This window comes from Vulpes lagopus, chromosome 16, assembly GCF_018345385.1.
Source record: "Vulpes lagopus strain Blue_001 chromosome 16, ASM1834538v1, whole genome shotgun sequence".
Taxonomy (NCBI): domain Eukaryota; kingdom Metazoa; phylum Chordata; class Mammalia; order Carnivora; family Canidae; genus Vulpes; species Vulpes lagopus.
Window position 1 is genome coordinate 11,266,778 of NC_054839.1, and position 24,422 is coordinate 11,291,199.

At 36.8% G+C, this 24,422-nt stretch overlaps 1 protein-coding gene across 1 annotated transcript in view; it reads right to left on the reverse strand.

Annotated features, from left to right (window-relative positions):
- The window catches only part of PCCA (propionyl-CoA carboxylase subunit alpha), a 394,660-nt gene that overhangs the window by 162,294 nt on the left and 207,944 nt on the right, over positions 1 to 24,422 (reverse strand). The window contains exon 18 of the mRNA XM_041731155.1: positions 12,650 to 12,758. Coding sequence (XP_041587089.1) covers positions 12,650 to 12,758 — 109 coding nt within the window. The remainder of the gene's footprint in view (positions 1 to 12,649; positions 12,759 to 24,422) is intronic.

The following is a 24,422-nucleotide window of genomic DNA, read 5'->3' on the forward strand; positions in this document are numbered from 1 at the left end:
TTTTTCCCACCTATCTCCTCTGCTGTTTCTTCTCAGCCTTCCTTGCTGGATCTGCCTCACCTTCCCAATCTGTTACTGAGGAGTGTCACGGGGCTCAGGCCTAGGACTTTTAGGCCTAACAGTGTTCTGGCTTCCCCTTATTCCCCCCTTATAGTTGTTTACAATACTGAAATTACAGGGGGCACTTGGGTGGCCTAGTGGTTGAGCATCTGCCTTGGGCTCAACTCATGATCCCAGGGTCCTGGTATCGAATCCTGCATCGGGCTCCGCTGGGAGCCTGCTTCTCCCTCTGCCTATGTGTCTCTCTCTCTCTCTCTCTCTCTGTCTCTCATGAATAAATATATAAAATCTTCAAAAAAACAAAACATTGTGATCACAATGCCCTTGTTACTACATACAGTACAAGTTCTTCTTTGCTGAAGACTCTGCAATGACTTCCCCATTTCACTCAGTGAAAGCCAAAGTCCTTATCCACACTAACTCCTGCTCTACCACTGCATAGCTTGCTTACTCCTCTTGTTACATTGGCCTCCTTGCTAATTGTCAAAGAAGCCGGGCATACTTTGACCTCAGGGGCTTTGGGTTTGTTTATTTGTTTTAAGATTTTATTTTTAAGTAATTTCTACACTTAACATGAGGCTCAAACTTATTAACCCTGAGATCAAGAGTTGCACACTCTATTGACTGAGCCAGCCAGGCACCCTGACCTCAGGGGCTTTGCATTTGGTGTCTCCTCTGATGGGAAGGTTCTTCTTCTGATACTCATGTGATTTGCTCCCTTCCTCCATTAGGTCTCAGCTTTAAAGTCAATCTTCTCAAAAATAATAATAATAATAATAATAATAATAATAATAATAATAATAATAATAATTTAAAAAAATTTTTAAAAATAAAGTCAATCTTCTCATCCTGCTCATCCTTCCTGCCTTATACTACCCTGTGATCCAAATTAAAATTCTAACTACCCCACCATCCACCTCTAGGAAATTTATAGCCCTTCTTGTTTTATCACCAAAATTTTTATCATCATTATCATTATAATATCACAGTTTATTGACCTGTTTTGTCTATTTACCATCTGCTTAAATGTATGCTCAATGGGGGTAGGATTTTTTTTTAATAATTTTGATCCCTGCTATTTTTTTAAAGATTTTATTCATTCATTCATGAGAGACACACAGAGAGAGAGAGAGAGAGGCAGAAACATAGACAGAGGGAGAAGCAGGCTCCCTGCAGGGTGCCTGATGTGGGACTCAATCACAGGACTGCAGGACCAAGCCCCAAGCCAAAGGGAGACGCTCAACAGCTGAGCCACCCAGAAGTCCCTGTTCCCTGCTAACTTATCTAAATTTTCTAACTCAACTCTTGCAATGACCAATTGAGGATATTATAAGAAATGTGATTATATTTAATATATGTATATGATTCTGTTACTTAAAACGGAATGGAAGAACACATTCTTAATGCAAGAAGAAAATTTTCTTATCAATTGCTAATATTGATGTTGAAACACTCAAGGCATTTCAGTTAGTAAAAAATAAAACAAGCATGCATCATGGCCATTACAATTGAAATGGAATTTTAAGAAAGAAAATTAGGCAAGGATAGATAAAATTAAATGGGCATGTTAAGTATTTTATATCTCATTTGACATTGACAAAAACTCTTTTAAGACCTACTATTATCTCCACATTACAGATGAGAAAATGGAGTTCAAAACAGATTAAATAATTTATACTAAGATAATAGCTAGGGACTGGCAGAACCAGGGGAAATCCAAGTCTCTGGCACAAAAACTTTTGCTCTTAAACATGAAACTATACTGGAAGTTCTAACGGAAAGGAAGGCATGGAAGACTAAATTAAGTGGTGGTCACTTTAGTTGATTACTCAAACATCTATTTCACACCAGAAAATTAGTCCAAGACAATCATAATAACTCAGTTCCCTTTGCAGTGACTGGCTCAGGAATGGGCAGGAGTTTTGCTTCTGGTCAATAAGAACCGAGAAGTAGCTGGTTGGGGAATAGCTGGGAAAGCTGTCCTTACTTAGAGACAGACATAACCCTCAGAACCTTATCTAGATTTGATTCCTGAAACTTCTACAGCTATCCTGTTACCAAAGCCTTATGAAAAAGTCACAGAAAGAAGAAAGTGAGCCTAAAAGAACGTGGCATCAGCAGATGAACATACTGAGCTCTGTCTTTTCTCTCCTCTGACCATCCTGCTCACTATGAAGGGAGAACCAGTGTCAGTCTGAAGCGGAGTTTCTGTTACCTGTACCCGAAATCATCTCGAATGATTCAGACAGTTACAGGATTGTCCCTCTTAAGATCAAGTACAAAGGTATTATAATAGATGTTTTAAGTTTAGGAAGAAGAATTATTACAAAAGAAATACAAATAATAAGGTAATCAAACTCATGACAGCAACAAATGGTGGTTGCCCAAGGGCTTGAGGGGAGAAGAAACAAGGCATTCAATGAGGGTGGAATTTCAGTTCTACAAGATGAAAACTTTCTAGAGATCTGTCTATGCATATAGTTAACACATATGTATTGTATACTTAAAAATGATTAAGATGGTAAATTCTGATTTTTTTTACAATTTGAAAAAGATACACAAATATAATTAGCTTCTCTTTACCAAATCAATCATCATTTTTAAAATGAGAAAAATATCTCATCCATAATATAATAACTTAAGAATAATGACACAAAAACATAAACTAAGAATAACAAGAAATTAACCCTTATAATAAAAAATTATAAAGCTTTAATGAGGGAATCAAAGAGACTCTGATGAATACAAAGCCATATATTTTAGGTAAAACTTTAACATATGATGTTTATCCTACCCAAACTTACTATAATTTTAAGGTAATTTCAATATCAAAGTGCCTTCAAAGCTCAACTAGAAGAATGATCAACAAATTTTAGGAGAAGAACATAATAAATTATTAACATAAGAATAGAAGGACAAAAAAATAAAAAGAATAGAGGGACAAATGAAAATAAAGAGAAAAATTTAGAAATCAGATCATAATATATCTTAAGAATTTTGCATAGGATCAAGGTAACATTTATAATTAATAAGGAAAGGACAGACGTGTGAATACATGGAACTAATTCTAATAAAACAAAGAAAAAAAGACAAACCACAAAATGGACTCTTAACTACAGAGAACAAACCAGTGGTTACGGAGGTGATGGGGATGAAAAGCACACTTAACATTATGAGCACTGAGGAATGTATGGAAATGTTGAATTATTATATTGCACATTTGAAACATATAACAATATATGTTAACTATACAGGAATTAAAATTTAAAACAATGTAACTGATTCTACTGGTTAACTATATGAAAAAGTAAAATTTGATCTCAACTTCATTTCAGCCTACAAAATAAATTTGAAATATGAAATACCAGTGTAATAAACTACAAAAGAAAGGAAATAGAATACAATAAGTGATATATTGATATAATCCTAGGTCCTTTTAAGAAAAGAAGCAAACTAAAAAACCACAAAGAAAAAGAATGATCTAAGTAACATTAAAAACACACCCTACTGGTATCCCATTTGCTGGACTGTAAGACAAGACATCTTAGTTATTTCAATGAAGAGAATTAGACCCCAAATTCTACTTTCTTGTCATATAATAGTTACCTGATATAAACAAAAAAGGCATTTCTCATTCTTTATGGATTTTGCTTAAGGTATTTCCTTAGTTTTATACTACAATATAGAATTCATTTTTTATTTCTTTATAACAAATTGGGTAAAAGAATTTTGGTACTGAAACATAATTACACAGGATCAATTACTCTAATAAAAACTTTATGAAACAGTACAGAATACACATGATTCCCATTTACTGGTAAACTTAAGCTTAAAGTAACATACATAAAGTCACATTACCTTTTTTTTTGTTAAGATTTTATTTAGTGATTCATGAGAGACACAGAGACATAAGCAGAGGGAGAAGCAGACTCCTTGCAGGAAGCCCGATGTGGCACTTGATCCCAGGACTCAGGGATCACGAGCTGAGCCCAATGCAGACCCTCAACCACTGAGCCACCCAAGCATTCCTAAGGTCACATTACTAATAAGTTGTATAGTTATTACTAAATACCAGACTTCTAAGTTCTAGTTTTTTCCACTAAAGCAGAATGTATTTATGTAACATATGCATACCTAATGAAATGGTGGGGGGTGGAGGTTGTGCATGCAGGAACCACACAGGTGAAAGAAAAAAGGAAAGAGGAAGGAAAGGGAAGGGAGGGGAGGCGGGAGGAGCGGGGAGAGAGAAGGCATGGGTGCATAAGCATACACTCACTGCTGTTAACTGAATATTAGTGTCCTCACTCCAAAAACTCCTATGTTGAAGTCTAACACATATTGTGATGGTATTTGGAGGAGGGGGCTTCTGAAGATATTAGGTCATGAGAATAGAGCACTCATGAATGGGATTATGCCTTTATAAGAGGAGGCCAGAGAGCTAGCTTGCCTGCTTTCTACCATATGAAGGTATAAAAAGTAGTTTTTCACCAGAACCCAGCCATGGCTGCACCCTGATTTCAGGCTTCCAGCCTCCAAGGCCGTGACAAATAAATGTTTGTTATCTAAGCCACTCAGTCTATGGTAATTTGTGAGAGTGGCTCATACTGAGATACTCATGTATATTTGTCTTGCTATCGTTGGACATATAAAGGCATACTACTTTGAGAAATAGGTTGGAATATTTTATAAAGAAAAGGCTGCCAAATCACAATGAAGAAACCCACTTATAACCTACACATAAGTGAACTCGAAATGAATTAAAGAGTTAGATATTCCTGATTTTCCCAATAGTTCACATGTAAGTATTTAGGAATTTTTTTTAAAGATTTCTTTCTTTATTTGAGAAAGAAAAAGAGATAACAGGAGCAGAGAGAAGGAGGAGAGAATCCTTGAGCAGACTCCCCACTGAAGGCAGAGCCCAACATGGGGCTTGATCCCAAGACCCCAAAAATCATGACCCCAGCCGAAATCTACTTGGCCACTCGATCAACTAAGCCACCCAGGTGCCCCATAAATGTTTAGGAATTTGATGAACACATTCTCTGGGAAATGGTGAAAAGTACAAAGAAAGAAAGAAAATGAAACAAGCAAAAAGAAGCCAAGAAGATTTGATTAATTTACTATATATCTGCAGAAAGAAAAAAAAAAAAACTTTTGTAAAATCCATGGAATCAACGTTTACTTTGAAACACCTTAAAACAGCTTTAATACATAAAAACAGAGAGCACTTCCCACATCCACCTCAATGTAGCTTAGCCTTGAAGACTGACATCTAAATAGGAGTCCAGGGCTTAACTCTGAGCCACACCCTCTGACAACTTCTTATAATATACAAGGTAAGTAAATGCAAAACAGCCCTCTAGTAAGGAGGAGATTTGATCACCAGCCATTCTACCACCAGGAAAGTTGGTGCAGCTCTCTCTAGAACTAATCATTACATGATAAATTAGACAGCTTAACAAAGAGTAATTATGGAATTAGGAAATGTAAGTGATAAAGCTTAAGAAAGGCTGGAAGACTACTTACTTAGGTATCAGATCTAACAAAAGGTGCAGAAATAACAGTGGGGATGGTAGACATACAGAAATTTAGAGAAAGCACATGGTGTTCTCACTAGCACCTAAGAAGCTTAGGATGGCAGAGGTGGACCCCAACCAGAGTAAAGGACCAATAGGGCCTCACTCAGAAAAGTGAATCCTGACCTGTGAACAGCATTTGGTTCTACAGGCATCTTGAGCAAAACTAAATGAAATATTACTGAAAAGGACTGAATTGTTTCCTTCAAAATTTTTCCTCTCATCATCATCTGTTAGTGCAACAAATTATTGTCCACAATGCTGACAAAATCACTTTAGCTTCAAATAACATGAAGTGATTGTCTGATACAACTTTCAAGGATTCATTCCTGTCAATATAAGTGTTTTAGAATAATTATTATGTACTTATGTAAAAACTTAAATTCTGTTTACCAAATTTATTTATGGTCATCCAAAGAAAAATCACTATTGTTTCTGATGTTAACTTTTTTGCCCTTAAAATGCACTATCTTCTTACTATCCAAATACTATGAGTACATATTGTCAGTGTCTTTTTCCAAGTCATAAATGATGAAAGAGCAAAATCCATAGAGATACTGGGAAAATAAGATCGGCAGCCAAAACAAGCCACACAAAGGAAGGGCTGTGGGCTACTGGATTTGAAAGCATAAACATTACATGAGCACACCCATGACTGAGCAATGTGCAGCCACACCTGGAGGCTGACTCTTAGACTCCAACCCCAAACCAATAATGAAAACAGGCCTCCTAAGCCAAAATGTAAAGATTCAATCACCTAACATCAGCTTTGATGTCAGAGACCCTTTCAAGCAAACAAGCAAAAATAACTCAGATTCACTTTGCCTAAGCAAGATCATACTCTGTCAAATAAATCAATATATTTTGCTTGATATTACAGATCTCTGTTGTCATGGCTAGTACCTATTTCACAATAAGCTGGCTTACACATAAATAAGTTTCAGAGAAAATAAACTCACCAAATCTAAATCATTGTTATATAGGTAAGACATGCACAATTATCTATATAACTGAACTTCTGGCCTATATATTTCATTAAATAATTTTTTCCAACTTTTAAAGGGTAATTAGGGCCACCTGGGTGGCACAGTCAGTTAAGCATAGGACTCTTAGTTTCAGCTCAGGTTGTGATGTCAAGGTCATGAGATTAAGCCCCATATCAAGTTCCAAGACGGGCTCTGCACTCAGTGAAGAGTCTGCTTGAGATTCACCCTCCTCTTCCTCTCCTTCTCCCTCTCCCTCTGCCCCTCCTGCTCATGTGTCCTCTCTAGGATAAATAAATAAATAAATCTTTTTAAATTTTAAAAAGAAAGGGGGTAATGAATTCAACAGTAATGTATAGAGGAGGAGGATTCTGGGATGATGGTAGACTATGAAGTTCCAGGAATCTGTCTCCCCACCTAGATGACAATTACATTGGCAGGATATCTCTGATAACTAGTTTAGAACTCCAGTCCAGTCAAAGGCTCACAAATTTCAGGGGAAAAGTTGGATGACAAACTGCAACCAATTTTCATCAACCTCAGGACTGTCTCCAGTAGCAGCTACTCATCCCCCTCATCCCCAGTCAGCAGCAGGAAATTGTGCAAGTGTTCCTGGAGCAGCTTACACACAGTCTGTGGAAGCCAGGGTGGGCAAAAGAAGGACAGTGTCCCTCCAAATACTGGGGATCTGTGCTATGATAACTGACTGCTCTTCTGATCACAGAGGTCCAGAAAAAAAGGTGGGTAGACATTGTTACTGCACCTCCTCCCAATGTGAGCCCTGCTTCTCTGGCTAAAGTGAGTTCCAGGGGACTTAAAGGTAAGTACCTCCTTTTTCCTCCATTTGTTGCTTTTTTCACTTTCAAGAGCCAGACACTAAAGACTATTACATTCAAAAATGACCACATTTATGAGGAAAATTGGACAGCGACCACACATGTGCAGAAGAATGCTCAGAAAATACCTGAGAAGACCTTAGATATACATCTCAGGCTGATTCTTGACACAGAGACAGCCCTCAACAAATAAACAGAAATAACAACAACATCATAAGAGTAAACTTTAGGGAAGGAGGAGAATCTGATTTCCAAAGTTATTACATTATTAGATTCAAATGTCCAGCGTTCAACAACAAAAAATCACAAATCATAGACAAAAAGAGAAAAGCATGGCCTTCTCAAAGAAAAAAAATTAGCAGAATATGACCATGAAAAAGACCTAAAGGCAGATATGGTAGACAAAGACATTAAAACAACTCTCTTAAAGATGCTCAAAAAACTAAAGGAAGATGTGGAGATAGTCAAGAAAACAATATGTAAACAAATGAAAATATTAATAAAGAGATTAAAAACCCACAAGGAAATTGAAAAATTCAAGAGCTGAACAGCATAACAATTGACATGAAAAACTCAGGATTGAAAAGCAGATTTGAGCACGCAGAAGAATCAGCCAATTTGAAGACAAGAGAAATTCTCAAGCATAAATAAGAGGAAGATTGAAGAAATATGAACAGAACCTAAGGGTCCTTTGTGATACCATCAAGATGACTAATGTACATGTCATGGGAGTCCCAGAAGGAGAGAGAGGAGAGGGTAGAGAAAATATATGAATAATGAATGGCTGGAAACTTCCCAAATTTGGTGATAGGTATGAATATAAACATTTTAGAAGCTTGAGACACCTGGGTGGTGCAGTAGTTAAGTGGCCAACTCTTGGTTTCAGCTCAGGTCATGTCAGGGTCTTGAGATCAAGCCCTGTGTCAGGCTCTGTGCTCAGCACAGTCGGCTTCATATTCTCTCTCCCTCTGCCATTCCCACTCATGTTCATTCTCTCTCTCTCTCTCTCTCTCATATAAATAAATAAATCTTAAAACAAAAATTCAAGAAGCTCAATGGACTCCAAGTCAGATGAACTCATACACTCACACCAAGACATATTATAATCAAATTTTCAAAAGCCAAAGATAAAGAGAAAATCTTGAAAGTAGCAAGAGAGAAGCTAATCATCACATAGAAGGGATTCTCAAGAGATAGCTAGATTTTCATCAGAAACTGTGGGGGCCAGAGGCTGATATATTCAAAGTGCTAAAAGGAAAAAAAGAAACCAAAAATAAACTGTTAACCAAGAATCCTAAAACCAACAAAACTGGATCAAGACAAAAAAACTGGAAATTAAGACATTACCAGGGAAACAAAAGCTGAGGCAGTCTGTGACCACTAGACCTGCCGTACGATAAATGGTAAAGGCAATAAATAGTCTTGCAAGGTTGAAATGAAAGGACACTAGACAGTACCCAGGAAGTCACATGAATAAATAAGTTCTTCAGTAAAGGTAAACACACAAGCAATTATAAAAGCTAGTATTATTTTAACTTTGGTTTCAAACTCCACATTTTGTTTACTATATAGCTTAAGAAACTAATACATTAAAAGTAATTACTGGTTTATGGTTTGGGGCACAGAATGTATAAAGATGTAATTCTGTGACATCAACATCAACCTAGGGAACCAATGATCTTCTTCCTGTCTTTATACCTTTGCCTTTACTAGAAACTTCAAATAAAATTATAGATTACATAGTCTTCTTGAACTGGTTTCTCTCTCTTAGCATGACTTATATTTGAAATTTTTTATGGTGATGCATGTATCAGTACTTCTTCCTATTTTACTGCTAAATAGTATTCCATTATATGGATAAATCAGTTATTTATCCACTTACCACCTAATGTACATTTTAGTTGGTGTGTATTAGTGTAGCATTGTGATTTTAATTTTTTTTTTTATGATAGTTACAGAGAGAGAGAGAGAGAGAGAGAGAGAGAGGCAGAGACATAGGCAGAGGGAGAAGCAGGCTCCATGCACCGGGAGCCTGATGTGGGATTCGATCCCGGGTCTCCAGGATCCCGCCCTGGGCCAAAGGCAAGCGCCAAACCACTGGGCTACCCAGGGATCCCCCATTGTGATTTTAATTTGCATTTCCCTAGTGACTGATGATGCTGAACAACATTTTCCTGAACTTGTTATTCATAGAACTTCTTTAATAAGTTCAATAGAGGAAAAAATAAAACAAGATGAAATCAGAGAGGGAGACAAACCATAAGAGACTCTTAACTGCAGGAAACAAACTGAGGGTTGCTGGAGGGAGTAGATGAGGGGTGGGGTAACTGGGTTATGGGCACTAAGGAGGGCACGTGATGTGATGAGCGTTGAATGATAGAAGACTGATGAATCTGATGAATCGCGGACCTCTACCTCTATGTAAGGTGTGTGTGTGTACACACACACACACACACACACACACAGAAGGGAATACAACAAAATGTGAAAAAAGTGTTTACTGAAGAGTTTGTAGGATTACAGATAATTTTTATTCTTTTCCTTTTAAAAAATATTTATTTATTTATTTGAGAGACAGAGAACAGTAGAGAGACAGGGCAAGCACAAGTGGGGGCAGAGGGAAAGGGAGAAGCAGGTTCCTCACCTAGCAGGAATCTGGATGTGGGGCTCCATCCCAGGACCCTGGGATCACAACTTGAGCCAAAGGCAAAGGCTTAACCAACTGAGCCACCCAAGGCCCCTATTCTTTTCCTTTTCAAACCTTTTTCCAGATTCTTACCAATGGCAAGTCAGCACTCTCTGAAAACAACTTGAATACATTTCTTAAAGATCAAACCAGTTCATCATTAGCTATCCTCAGGACTTCAGAAATGATCAAGGTCTAAATAACATCTGAACACAATCAGGATATGAATCCTGTATTTATCAAAAAAATAAAAAATAAAACAAGGTATGATTCCGGTTTTAAAACAAAAGCTAGGGACAGCCCCAGTGGTTTAGCGCCGCCTTCAGTCTAGTCCTTGATCCTGGAGACCCGGGATCGAGTCCCATGTCAGGCTCCCTGCATGGAGCCTGCTTCTGTCTCTGCCTCTCTCTCTTTCTCTTTCTCTCTCTCTCTCTTCCCGTGTGTGTGTGTGTGTGTGTGTGTGTGTGTGTGTGTGATTCTCTCATGAATAAATAAAATCTTAAAAAAAAAAAAGAACCTATGAGGTATCTATTTAAAAAAATAAATAAATAAAACAAAAGCTAGACACACAGATACCTCCAAAACATCCCTGTACCAACAGAGCTTGATGGAAACGAACTATAATGATGGAAGGTTCTTTTCTACTGCTGAATTCAGTAACCACTAACCACAGTACCATGGAAAATATGGCCAGTGAGTACTTAAAGTGGCACTGCAACATGACTGAGAAACTGAAATTTTAATCTAATTTTAATTCAAGTAGGTAGACATGGCCAGCGGCTACCACACTGGTTAGCAGAACTTTGGGGGGGAAAAGTCAACCAGATTCATGGCTCTATTGCCCATTTTTCTCCTCCTTCCAGTCACTCAGTAATTTACTGGTATTCAATAACCTGTCATCTCTCTCTGGACATCAAATCATAACTTAAAAAAAGATCATACGTTATTCCACTAATGGGTATTTACCCAAGGGAAATGAACACACTAATTCAAAAAGATGTATGAATCCCTGTATTTATGGAATCATTATTTACAACGGCCATTTTCTTCATTATATACATATAGAGAGGGGGAAAGAGAATATTACTCAGCCATAAGAAAGAATGAGATCTTGCCATCTGCAAGAACATGGATGGACCTATTAGGGATTATGCTAAGTAAAATAAGTCTGAGAAAGACAAATCCATTGTCATATGATTTCACTTATATATGGATCTAAAAAACAAAACAAACAAAGCAGAAACAAACCCATAAACGTAGAGAGCAGACAGTTGCCACAGGGCAGGGGTTGATGGGGTGGGTGGTGTGGCTAGGCAAAATGGATGAAGGGGAGGAGGAGGTATAGGCTTCCAGTCATGGAATGGATAAGTCCATATGAATTAAACAGCATATAAATTATAGTCATTGGTACTGTAATAGTGTTATATAATGGCAGATGTTAACTATGCTTATGGTGAGCAAAAGAGCTGTCTGTCAAATTACTATGTTGTACATCAGAAACTAATGTAAAATTGTGTGTCAACTATACTTTAATAAAAAAAAAAAGGGAAAAAAATCATACATTAAGGTTCCTGTATGTTCTCTTGAGAATGAGAACAAATGAAGAGTACCAGTGACTAAGATTTCCTGACTAAAATCAGTTAGCCATTAAGATATAGCCCAAACCCAATTTACTTTTATTCTACCTAATTCTTCAGGGGTAATCTGAGTTTCTGATCTGTGTTTAGTCACCTGCCATCTTTTTTTCATCTTTGTTCTTCCTCTTGTGGAAAAGCAAAAAGAGTGGAAACGAAGTTGAAGTGACACAATTTTATCAACAACATCATTCTAGTACATAACAGACTCTACTTGCTAAAGCACGATTACACTAGCAAGGACACAGACATTCATAAAAAGTTATCCCGTCATGTAGAGGCATTAATGTCATGATGATTTTGCTTTTGTTTGCCCTGGTATAAAGCATGTTTTTTCTTTCACTAGTGTTACTAGGAAGCTCAAAAGTATACTTAGGGCTCACAAGTAACTAACTCAACCTGGTGTTAGTTCCTTCTGGAATCTCATGAGTTTCATATATATATTATGTATATTATGTATATATATATATATATATATATATATATATATATTTTTACTGCTCAGATTCAATCCTAATTTTTTGTAAGGTAACACTTTTTAAAACTTTGTTGGAAATTAACAAAGCTATAAAATAGAAACAATAAATAAAAATTACTTAAACAAATACTCCATAAGGTTTCAGAGTATCTTCTTACCTCTAATAATGTCCAAATTAGAGAGGCCAAGATCCTTTTTGTTTGAATTTAAAAAAATCATTTGAACAAAATAGAAACAATACCATTTTTAAACAGTGCAATTGTATTATACTTCTTCAAACACAAGATTTAAACTAAGATCAGTCACTAAGTCAGATCTTTTATTAGTTATTTCCTATGCTGACTCGATTATTAGTATTTTTCTCTCATTTATACGGTTTTAGATGATCTAACATACCTTGAATTTTCATGTTCTTGAAAATGTTGTGCTCTTAATTGGAATGCCACAAACAATGATGATGCTATTGCCAATAACTGGTTTCTCTCATTCTCTGTTAACTTGTGTCCTAAGGGAAATCAATCAATTGATCAATCAATCAATCATATACATCATGTTAACATCTAGCACTTCAATCTTTTAGAACTATTTAGTCAGGCAAATCATATTTTATCAAACCTTTATTACAGAGCTAGTATTATACCAGGCACTGGGGCATGCAGTGGGGAGAGGGGTGGGAGCAAGATTGCTCAAATAAGACCAAAAAATCCAAGTGAAATCTATCGACTAGCTCTGGAAATTCAGAATAGATCTCTCAATAGCCTGATTAAACCTCTACTAGAGGCTCTGAGAAGTTCCTGATTTCCCCAACACTTTAATGATAAAAACATCTCATATGATTCCATGGTTACTCTATATGGGGATTACAAAAATTTGGTCTATCTTCTCAAAATATACAGTCTACACAAGCAATTCTCAAAGTGTGGCCTGGGGACTATGGGGAGTCTCCAAGAACTTTTGGGGCCTGCCCAGTCAAAACTACTTTCATAATCAAGCCCCATACTGAGCTCTGCACTGGGCATGGAGCCTGCTTAAGATTCTCTCTCTCTCCCTTTCCCTCCGCCCCTCCAACTCCCTTATCCCTCCAGCTTGCATGCATATGCTCTCTCTTAAAAAAAAAAGAAAAAGAAAAAAGGGAGCAAAACCTCCTTTCCTAATTATACTAAGATTTATTTGTTTTCCCCTCATTTTTTTCAGGTATATACTGATTCAAAAGATCTATGTATGATGACATCACTGCTCTGATGTCAACATATAATGGATCTATTTTGGGGACTTTAAAAATGAAGTAATAAATATTTTTAAAGCTCATAAGTTTTAATTTATAGAATGGCAACTATCTATGGATATAACACAAAAGCTCTTTGGAGCACAAAGAGGACCAGTAAAATGATCTCAAACTTTACTGTGCATCAGATCACCTGCATTAAAGCAGAGAACCCTGTGCTCTACCTGCAGAAACAGACCGGTCATATGTCTGGAGTGCAGCCCAAGAACTTGTATTTCTAACAAGCTTCAGAGTGGTGCTGATGCTGCATGTCTACAGAGCTCACTTTGAATAGAACTATTTTAGAGACATTTATCAAACTGTGTAATACAAACCACTTACATAGTCCATGAAACCCTTTTAGTAGGTCATGATCAGAAAGACAAATTGTGTGAACATTTTGAACACCAAATCTTTTTTGTGTGTACACTAAATCATGATGCAGAATAGATTTCTTACAGTGGTTCAGTCATTTCTCTGGACACATTTACACATCATATGTCAGCAGCAGAGAAAAAGACAATGCATTATGAGAATCCTTTCAACTGTAAGACACAGAATCAGTGTTTCATTTGATCTAATAAACTGCTAGCTGTACTAATAGTGAGGAAGGAAGTTCCCAAATAAGAGTCACCACCATTTATCACATCTCACAGAGAAATAGACATAATGCATATCAATTTTCTTTTTTAAAGATTTTATTTGAGAGAGAAAGAGCAAGCAAGCAAGCAAGCAGGATTGGCAGGGGAAAGAGGCAGAGGGAGAGGGAGAGAATCCCTAAAAGACTCTGCGCTGAGCATGGGGCCCAATGTGAGCCTCAATCTCACAACCTGGGGATCACAACCTGAGCCAAAATCAAGAGTTGGGCGCTTAAGCCACTGAACCACTCAGGCACCATAGCAATTTTAATCCTTTTATTGATACTGGAAAGGATTTACAAGTTTTACCAATGACTAATTCCCAGTAAATTTCCATCTGACTGCAGAAGACTCATCTATTTCTACAATTTATATCTGTTTCTAGAACCTGTTTAAGTCTCTCTGGCAATTTTCACAAATAAGTGGTGCAGAGATGATCTTCTTCAACTTCTATGCAGTGCAAATATCTCTTCTATGGCATGATTGACAGATGGTTATCTAGGATCTATAAAACTTCAACACTTGGAAACTGACAAACTCTTTCAAAGATTTCTAAATCATTAGATTGTTAACTTCTCATACTGAGTTAGACTGTTTGTGACTTCCACCCAACTCTTCCAAACTAGAGTAACATTAAATAATTCTAATCTAAAAAATAAAAAATTAAAAAATTAAATAAATAAATAAATAATTCTAATCTAATTCTATTCTTTCTTACACTTGTATATTAACAATCTTGAAGGATAACACTGCAGTTAGATACCCTACAACTCAAAAAAGGGTTTATCTTGACCATTCTTGCGGTATCCAGCCACCTGAAAAGAGGGTATTCAGGTCTAAACTGGAAGTGTAGAAGAGATTCCACCGTGACTATTCTCATGATAATGGCTTTAACCTAAGGCTACTACTGATCACAGATCGAAGGGGCCTTGATTCCTGTTGTCCTCTTAGGACCTGACGCCCATGACATGTCTGCCCTGGCCCTGATTTTGCATTCCTTCCGAATGTTTATTACTATGCCCCCTGGTTTCTCCCTTGCTGAAATCTCTGGCCCAGCTGGTCCTGATGGCTGGTAATACATGTTCCAAATATTTTTCTAACTAGATTAGACTCAAATCCATCCTATCACTTGGACCTGAAAGCTGGTCAAATGCAGAAAGGGACACTGATTGAATCTCTGGTTTGACCTGAGGATTAGTTCATTATCTGGCTCTTTCATCAGAGGGATCAATATATGGTACGCCCTACCAACTACAAAAGTGATCCCTTTTGTGTTAGACACAGTCAACAAATACACACAAATCAGCATCTAGGGCTCAACTGGGTCAAACTAAAATGACATTAGGTCAAACTAACGACAGCGGCATTATTCGTTAATAATGAGTCTCCCAATTCTCCAAGCTAACTACCTACAGTTCCTTCAATGTTCTCCACACCATCATACCATCTCTAATAAGAGATTATGATCTTCATCATAATCACTTTCTTTTGCATGCACATAAAAATGGAAGTTTTTTTAGTTCTTTACTAACAATGGTAATGTTTACAAATTGTGAAATAATAGACATTAAAATGTAAATGGCTTTGCCTAATATCACAACCATGTTGAGGTAGTCTGTGACTAGAGGTTATATAATCATACTATGGCTCAATACAAGATATTATTAGACTATACATATAGTCTAATATAGACTAATATAGTATATTATACAATAGTATTAATATATAAAAAACTTATTTTAATTTCAAAAAATATTTATATATGCTATTTTTGTAGTTTCCAAGGTATAATATAGACAGTAATTTTTTTAAATTACAAAAAGCCCAAATGCAAAATTTCAATAAGTAATTTACTACTGACATACAAAATCTAAAAAACAAACAAACAAAAAAAAAAAACCCCACTATATTCTAGCCATTTAATGGACACTGACCAATCAATAATAGTTTAAAAAGAGGGATACCTGGATGGCTCAGTGGTTGAGTGTCTGCCTTCGGCTCAGGTCATGATCTCAGGGTTCTGGAATCAAGCCCTATATTGTACTCCCTACTCTGTGAGAAGTCTGCTTCTCCTTCTGCCCCACCACCCCCACACTCATTCTCATAAATACATACATAAAATCATTTTTTAAAAAATAAAAAAAAATCACTTCAATCTCTAGGTAGTGACTAGACTCCTCAATTTCATTCTAATTATTTTTGTGTTTTATGTTTTACAATTAAATTTTACCTGGGATTCATTTTTCTATTTGGCATAAATTAAGGGTCTAACATTTCATAAATAGTAAGAGGAAAAATTCCCACATATACTAATTTCTGTTTATGAGCTCCCTATTCCATTACACTGATATATTTATTCATTTTTTTCTATTTTCTGTTTTCAAGTACTTCCATTCCTATCATTTATAACACATTGTTTAGTTAGAGGGGCTCGGCAATAGATTTTAATGCACAGGTCTATTTTTCGTTCATTTTTCATAATTTTCTTGGCTATTTTCAGAAATGTACGAACTTTTTAATCACTTAATGTAGTGGACCTTTGTGAATCTGAGATGACAAAACCTGTGTATCATTTGGGGAAGGATTGGCACTCCTATAACATTAAGTCCCCAAACAATAACTGACATGTTTTTCCATATGTTCACATCTTATTTCTTTTTCCTCAACAAGATTTTACAGTTTACAGAATTATATAGGTTTTATGTCTTCCCTATTAAATTTCTCTCCACTATTTTGCAAGATACTCCAGTTAATATGAGCAGGATTGGCTTTTTTTCCATTTTCATTTTAAGCTGGCTCTCACTGACAAAAAGAAGAGACACTAACTTTGAATGCTTATCTTGTTGCAGTCAGCTACCTTGCCAAATGTGTTTTTATTAAGTCTAGAAATTTTTAGTAATATTTTCTGGGTTTTCTAGGGACATAAATACATACAGAAAAAGAAAAATTTTTCTCCTCTTTTTAAAATATTTAAACCAGCTTTTTTTGGGGGGGGGGGGTAGGTGGCTTTTTGATCTTCTAAAATAATGATTTATAATAAAGGTCATTTCACAGAATTCATTGGTTCCTGATTTTAAGTGAAATTTTTGTTTAGCATTTCATTTAAAATTATGTTATTAGTTTTCATTACATAGGCTTTTATTTTTTATTTTTTTCATTACATAGGCTTTTAATCAAACTTAGCTTTTTAAAAAGATTTTTATTTATTTATTTATTTAGAAGAGAACACAGAGAGAGGCAGAGACATTGGCAGAGGGAGAAGTAGGCTCCCCCCCAGGAGCCCAATGCAGGACTCAATTGCGGACCCTGAGATCACACTCTGAGCCAAAGGCAGACGCTCAACCACTAAGCCACCCAGGCATCCCCAATCAAACTTAGTTTAATTTTGTATTTTAGAGTGTTTTAATTAGAAAAGGCAACTGAATTTATAACAACTATTTTTCTACTATTTTTTTGTAAGCCATCACTTTTTATTTTATTCTAATTTTATTAACAAGATTAGGGGTACCATTTAACCTTGAGGTGCCATTTGTAAGGCACCATCTGCATACAAAATACGTCCATTTTAAATGTGCAATTCAAGAGTTTGATAAATGTGTACACCCATATAAACACCACAACCATCTATTTAGAATTTTCCACTACTCCAAAATGCTTGCTTGCATCTCTTTCCAATCAAGACCTCTACATCAGCTTTCCCTCCCTAGCCACAAGCAACTAAATCCTTTTCTAGTTTCATATAAATGGAACCAGATAGTAAGTACTCTTTCGTGTCTGGCTTCTTTTGTAGATAATATTTTTTAGATTCATCCATGTTTTTGAATGAACTGACAGTTTCTAACATTTTAGCATTAAGAAGTATTCTATAGCATGGATATATTACAATTCGTATAGCCATTCATTCCCTGAGGGCTTTCAATGTAAGAGGGAAGATGTGATTTGGTTCTAAAAGTGAACTCCAGCTGCTGAGTGAAGATGAACTGCTAAGTACGATGGTGGCTGGAAGGAGGTCAGTGAGAGGCTGTTCAGAGTCCAGGCAGGAGGGAAGCAGCTGGGACTGGGAGTGGTGTGCTAGTTTGGTGTTGAATGGAGACATGCCTGTATTCAATTCCCAGCTCTCCATGAACAAGCAAGGGCTAGTGCACTGGACTGAGCTTTGTGAGCAGGAAAAACCTGTAAAGTTGCTCTGAGGGGGGTTGAGAACACCTGCTGCCTGCTAACAACAAAAAGCCCCAAGGGCAGCAGGTCTTTCTGCTTACCAAGGAATCCTAAGCACCTAGAACTTTTGGATATAGATAAAGTATATTCAAGTACTTCTAGATTCTTTTTATCCCTTTGTCAAGTGTGAAGGTAAACTAAGAGAGCACTGCGATCTGACACTTGGTTTTCACCTCTGCCAACCCTGACTGAGAAGACTCATAAACATGATCCTAGAAGTCTGTGAGACCTGAATAGTGAGGCAACACAAACTGAGAACCTCCAGCTTGGCACACAGGACAGACACAGCCTCACACACTCTAGGGCAGATGTCTTCAGTAGCAGCAAGTCATTTCCACTTAAAAGTTAGAACCCTAGCCTGGGAGGAATTCTAAGAGTTTCTCAAACCCATTTTTTGAAACCTCCAGTATTAAAGCTTGAAATCTCTACTGCACTCTTTAGTGAAGACAGGCTAGAAAAAGATACAACTCTTGATTTTAAAACCCTTAGTCTTTTTATAATAGTTTTCAGTATCCTGAGACCCTAAATAACTACCTTTAACCTAATAGATTCAGTAAATATTTATGAAATAAAAGAGAAAAACTTCCTCCTCACAATATGTCCTCATCTTCTTAACCTTCTTACAGATTGGGGTGTGTATGTGGGGGATGGAATTTTAAACAAAAGCCCCAACCCTCAAATAATATTTAGGTTCTCTCACCCTTACTCATTAAGTTGGTGGTTACTACGTGGAGGTCAAATTACATAGTAGCACCACAAGATCTGTGATACACCTCTGTAAACTTTGTGCTATAAACACACCCATGTCCATGACCCAGTTTTTAAGAAGCCTGATCTGTGTTCTCTTAAGTGGCTTTAGTTCTATCATCTATTTTTAACAGTTATCTGGTGCCTTCCTTCCAATCTAGTGTCATCATTAATGATGCTAACAGATGTCCTGATTCTGAGCCAGGCATGTTCTCAGTCTGTGGGATGTGGCTTTGCTGATGATTCGCTTCATGTGTAGGCTTCATGTGTTGTGGCACCTATAGGTAATCTGTCTATGGCTGGTTAGGTTTCTCAGAGAAGGATATTCTCCTATTGTGACTGAGAGTGCCTGTCTCCCAAGCCAGTACTTGGGAGCTAAGAGAACAACAGTTGGCAGAGAGACATCACCACATTCAGTATGTCCACATTTACCCAATCCTCTGTCCAACGTGCCTGGTGTCCACTGGTATAGAGGGCATCTTATTCTCTATAAAGAAGAATCTCAAAGCTATTGCCAGGGTGGAGGAGAGCAAGCCACCCTCCTCTACAGAGTAAGGGAGGGAATATAAAGAAATTCTTCCAGAGATTTTAGACCAACAGTCCTACCTCTAGGAATTTCCCAAGGGAAAATTAGGCAGAGATAAGCAGCACCCCAGAATAGTCCTTGGAGAGGTGCTACAATGGTACAAATGCTACCTCATCCTTGAAGTCATCCTTGAGTCCCTCAATCAAAACTGGTTACTTTTTTCTTGGTGCTGGTCACTTGGCTTCTATCTTCACTTAGCCCTTATTTTGACCTGTGATGTAGCTAGTTCTTTACATATTTATTTCTCTTGTGATATAAGCTCCTTAAGGGCAAGGAAAATACACTACTCATTTTTCAATTTCTTCAAGAGCCTATACCAATTATTTGCTGAATGACTTAATGACTGAATTCTCAAAGGCAATACAAGTGTCCAAGTATCAGAGTACCACCATGTCTTGGGGTCAGCTGGACCCCAAGACATGACCTTTACTGCTCACCTGCTTGGACTCACCATCTTCTGTCCCCAATTTTTCCTTACATTCTTCTCTCCAGTTTCTCTCTTAATTCAAACAAAAGACCCTACAGGCATAATATCCTGCGATGGATAACTGAAACTACCCCTAAAGCACTAATGACTGCCCCAAAGAGTTCCACATGGCAGACCACCCAGACCAGTCTGAAATTAACCCCTGACGCACACCTGTATATATAGACAATAGCATGATTGACAGTTATCTTTACTCTTTATATTCAAATCTCTACCAAAGGAGAAAAAAAGCCTCGTTTACATAATATACAATGTATATATAGGCATGTTTCCTTACAGCACATGTGAGGCCTTATACCTGCCTTTACATACTATAACAAGGCCCCCAACTAAATATACATCCTAATCCTAAATAATAGGAACCCATTCAGCCTTGCCCAAAGTGTCACAGCTTTGGAAGCTCCCCTCACCCGGCAATATCCTTATTTGCTGCAAATAAAGTTTCTTTTGTGTGACAACTCCACCTGGTGTGGTTTCTATCTGTGACTCACCAAGGAGCAAATTCACACTGATCTGGTTACACCACTTTTAAAGGTTTAGAAATACTTGACTAAATTTAATGGAAAAGAGAGAAGCATAATAAATGGTATATTACTTGTGTTTAATCAAATTTTTATTAAAGAGATGTCACTTTCCAGAGCACAAAAAAAATTCTGATCATTTCCTTTGATGGGGCTAGAGGTTTAACTGCAGCAAGGCAGCAGAGAAAGGAGTCCAAAATGTTCATTACAGGCCAACTGAATTGACAGTTCTTTTTTTTTTTTTTAAAGATTTTTTTACTTATTTATTCATGAGAATACAGAGAGAGAGAGAGAGAGAGAGAGAGAGGCAGAGACACAGGCAGAGGGAGAAGCAGGCTCCATGCAGGGAGCCTGACATGGGACTCAATCCCGGATCTCCAGGATCACACCCTGGGCCGAAGGTGACCCTAAACCACTGAGCCACCTGGGCTACCCTGAAATGACAGTTCTTAAAAAATCTTCTACCTCTCTTTCTTCCAGAATCAAAATATCATCTTCCCTATTTTTCATTTATGTTTCAGAATCAAAGGCCAATAGCTTTTCAACATCATAATCTAATAAGTATACATGAAGAATACCTTCCTATGTAACCTGTTTTAGTTTTAAGCACAGTCATTCCATTCCATTAGTAACACTTTCCTACTCTGCAAATAAATTTGGGATGATAAACATATATACTAGAAAAATTTAAATCAGTCATAAAAACAGGCACTTGCCTATGAACAGTGCCTAGGAGAGCTGGACAGATGGGAAGCAGACGGGTAATCCCAAAGGGGCATAATGACCTGGCCTGAAACATATGGAGAAGACCCTGGATTAACTTCAGTGGCCACTTCCTGCTGTCTCTTCCAGGCACATATATCAAACAATCAAAAATGATAGTTTAATATATCAAATATCTGCTCTAGGGAAAAAGAGGGAGAGGGAAATAGAGTTATAAGAAAAACAAGAGATAGTAGCCACTCAGAGAAGAACCAACATGAAAATAATAGGAGGGAAGACAGTAAGAGGTCCACACTAAAAATGGCAAAGCTAAGTGTGTACTTTTAAAGTGCTTATGGCCATTCTACAACAACAGATATCATACTCTTAAAATCTGTATGATTTATGATTTTTGAATCCTAGCACAATTGAATGAGTACTGAAACAGGAGATAGAAACTCTAAGTTCAATTACTGGCTTTATTCTATTACTGATCATTTAGCCTTATCAAGTTCTCTGGGCTTTGGTCTCCTCACATGTAAAATAAAGGCTGAGATTAAATAATCGTCCTAACAACTTACAACAATTTTTAAGACTATGTTCCTATCTTATACGAGCATTAATAGAATTATAATATCCATGCTGATGATGCCCTATCAAAACAGAAGTGTAGGGGATCCCTGGGTGGCTCAGCAGTTTGGTGCCTGCCTTTGGCCCAGGGCGTGATCCTGGAGTCCCGGGATTGACTCCCGCATCAGGCTCCTGGCATGGAGCCTGCATCTCCCTCTGCCTGTGTCTCTGTCTCTCTCTCTCTCTCTATGTCTATCATGAATAAGTAAATAAAACCTTTAAAAAAAAAAGTGTAATATATTAAATGTATTCTAGAAAATGGCAATGTTAGTTTCTAAGTAAATTTCTGAGTTCGCCTGAGAATGCAGAACACTTTCTACTAATGCCAAATGTACAGTACATTGTAATCAATTACAATTAGAAATTTTTTTAAAGGTTTTATTTATTCATGAGAGAGAGAGAGAGAGAGAGAGGCAGAGACACAGGCAGAGGGAGAAGCAGGCTCCATGTAGGGAGCCTGACGTGGGACTCGATCCCAGGACTCCAGGATCACACCCCGGGCCAAAGGCAGGCGTTAAACCGCTGCGCCACCCAGGGATCCCCCAATTAGAAATTTTAAATGCCTATTTTTGGTAATGAGATCTAACACCATATATGTATACATACAGACATACACGTAAATGTATGTATGTATACATGTTTGTTTAGAAGTTCTCTGAGGTTTTCACCTGTTGTCTCCTTCTGCCTACTATTTCATGACACATCCCCTTCACAGATGCCTGAGCCATGCAGACATAAAAGCATATGGAAATCCTGAGTCTACGTCACAACTTACTACAACTTTTAAGTAAAACTTTAGAAAGGACAAGAGGCCAAAATGTTAGGATCAAATACAATACACTGGTAATGTGGATACATGTACAGTTGAAAATACCCAAGGTCACTCCTTCTCATCAATACTATCAATAAGATTCTTAATGTTTACTTAGTATCTATTATATTATAGTTGCTAGATATACAATTAACAACAGTAACATAAGTGGTTCCTGGCTTCATGAACCAGCAATAGACATCTGAATGAACAAGTGTAAAACTGCAGTTCATGTTAGGGTAATATATATATATATATATATATATATATATATATATATATATATATATATATTTTTTTTTTTTTAAGATTTTATTTATTTATTCATGAGAGACACAGAGAGAGAGAGAGGCAGAGACACAGGCAGGGGGAGAAGCACGCTCCATGCAGGGAGCCTGACATGGGACTCAATCCCAGATCTCCAGGATCATACCCCGGGCTGAAGGCAGCACTTAAACCCTGAGCCACCGGGGCTGCCCATGGGTTATATTTTTTAAAAATTCAAAAGTTGAGGAAAAAGAACCATATGACTCATTAGTTTTTCTTCTAAGATCCCAAATAAAAAACATTTTTAATTTCTCTTGGTACTAATGATAAAACTCTATAACATTTAAGTTTTAAAACAATAATCAAACTAGTAATTTCCAGTTAGTCTTATGAGAACTCTGTATTGTAAAATCTAAGAAACTGCTTTATAAAGATATTCAAAAGCTCAATACATGAAGTTGACCTAAATCTCTACACAGCTCCTCATATGACTGCGTCATCTTACATAATAAAACACTCTAAATGGATATAAAGAACACTTGCCATTTGTGAGAGTAAAATCTCATCTTCATATATTGTCAAATTCATCAGGAACATATGTAGATACTTCTGGCTTTCACCTAAATAACATTTCTTTTTTTTTTCCTGAATAACATTTCTATTAAATCACATGTAAGTCCTGTTGGTTCCTTTATCTCACATATGGACCATGTTTTTAATCCTCACTAAAGGATTTTCTCTGTTTCTCACTTGAGCAATTTTTCTACTACCAGAAACACTCACTGGTAACTTCACAGTGCTAAAGTTCACATTCTCCTCATTATTTTATTAAAAGCTTCACTTTTATGAATAAAAATAATAATCTTCTTTAACATCCTCACTTTCGTTAACAGAGATAGCATGTGGTATTCTGAAATTTTTAGTACTAATTTTCATAAAGTTTTAATCATTAGAGTTCCTGTATATACTCATATAATATACCAGCAGGGAGTACAAATTTGAATTGGCTTTCAGAAGCCAGAATGCTCAGGAAGGCTAATTCTTTGTCTCCATGTTTTGCATCAAAACTAGATTTGCAGAACATTCCACATACTTGAATTCCTCACTCAACAAAATTATGGATTATTGCACATTCATGAGTCACTCATGAATACTAAAATCACGAATGTCAATAATCTAGGATACTCATGTTAATAAATCAAATATAGTATGGGCTAAAGGCCTTAATTTCAAAATAGAAAAATTATGCGTTATAATAAAGCATAAAGTAACAACTTTAATACAGTAAAATACTTCAA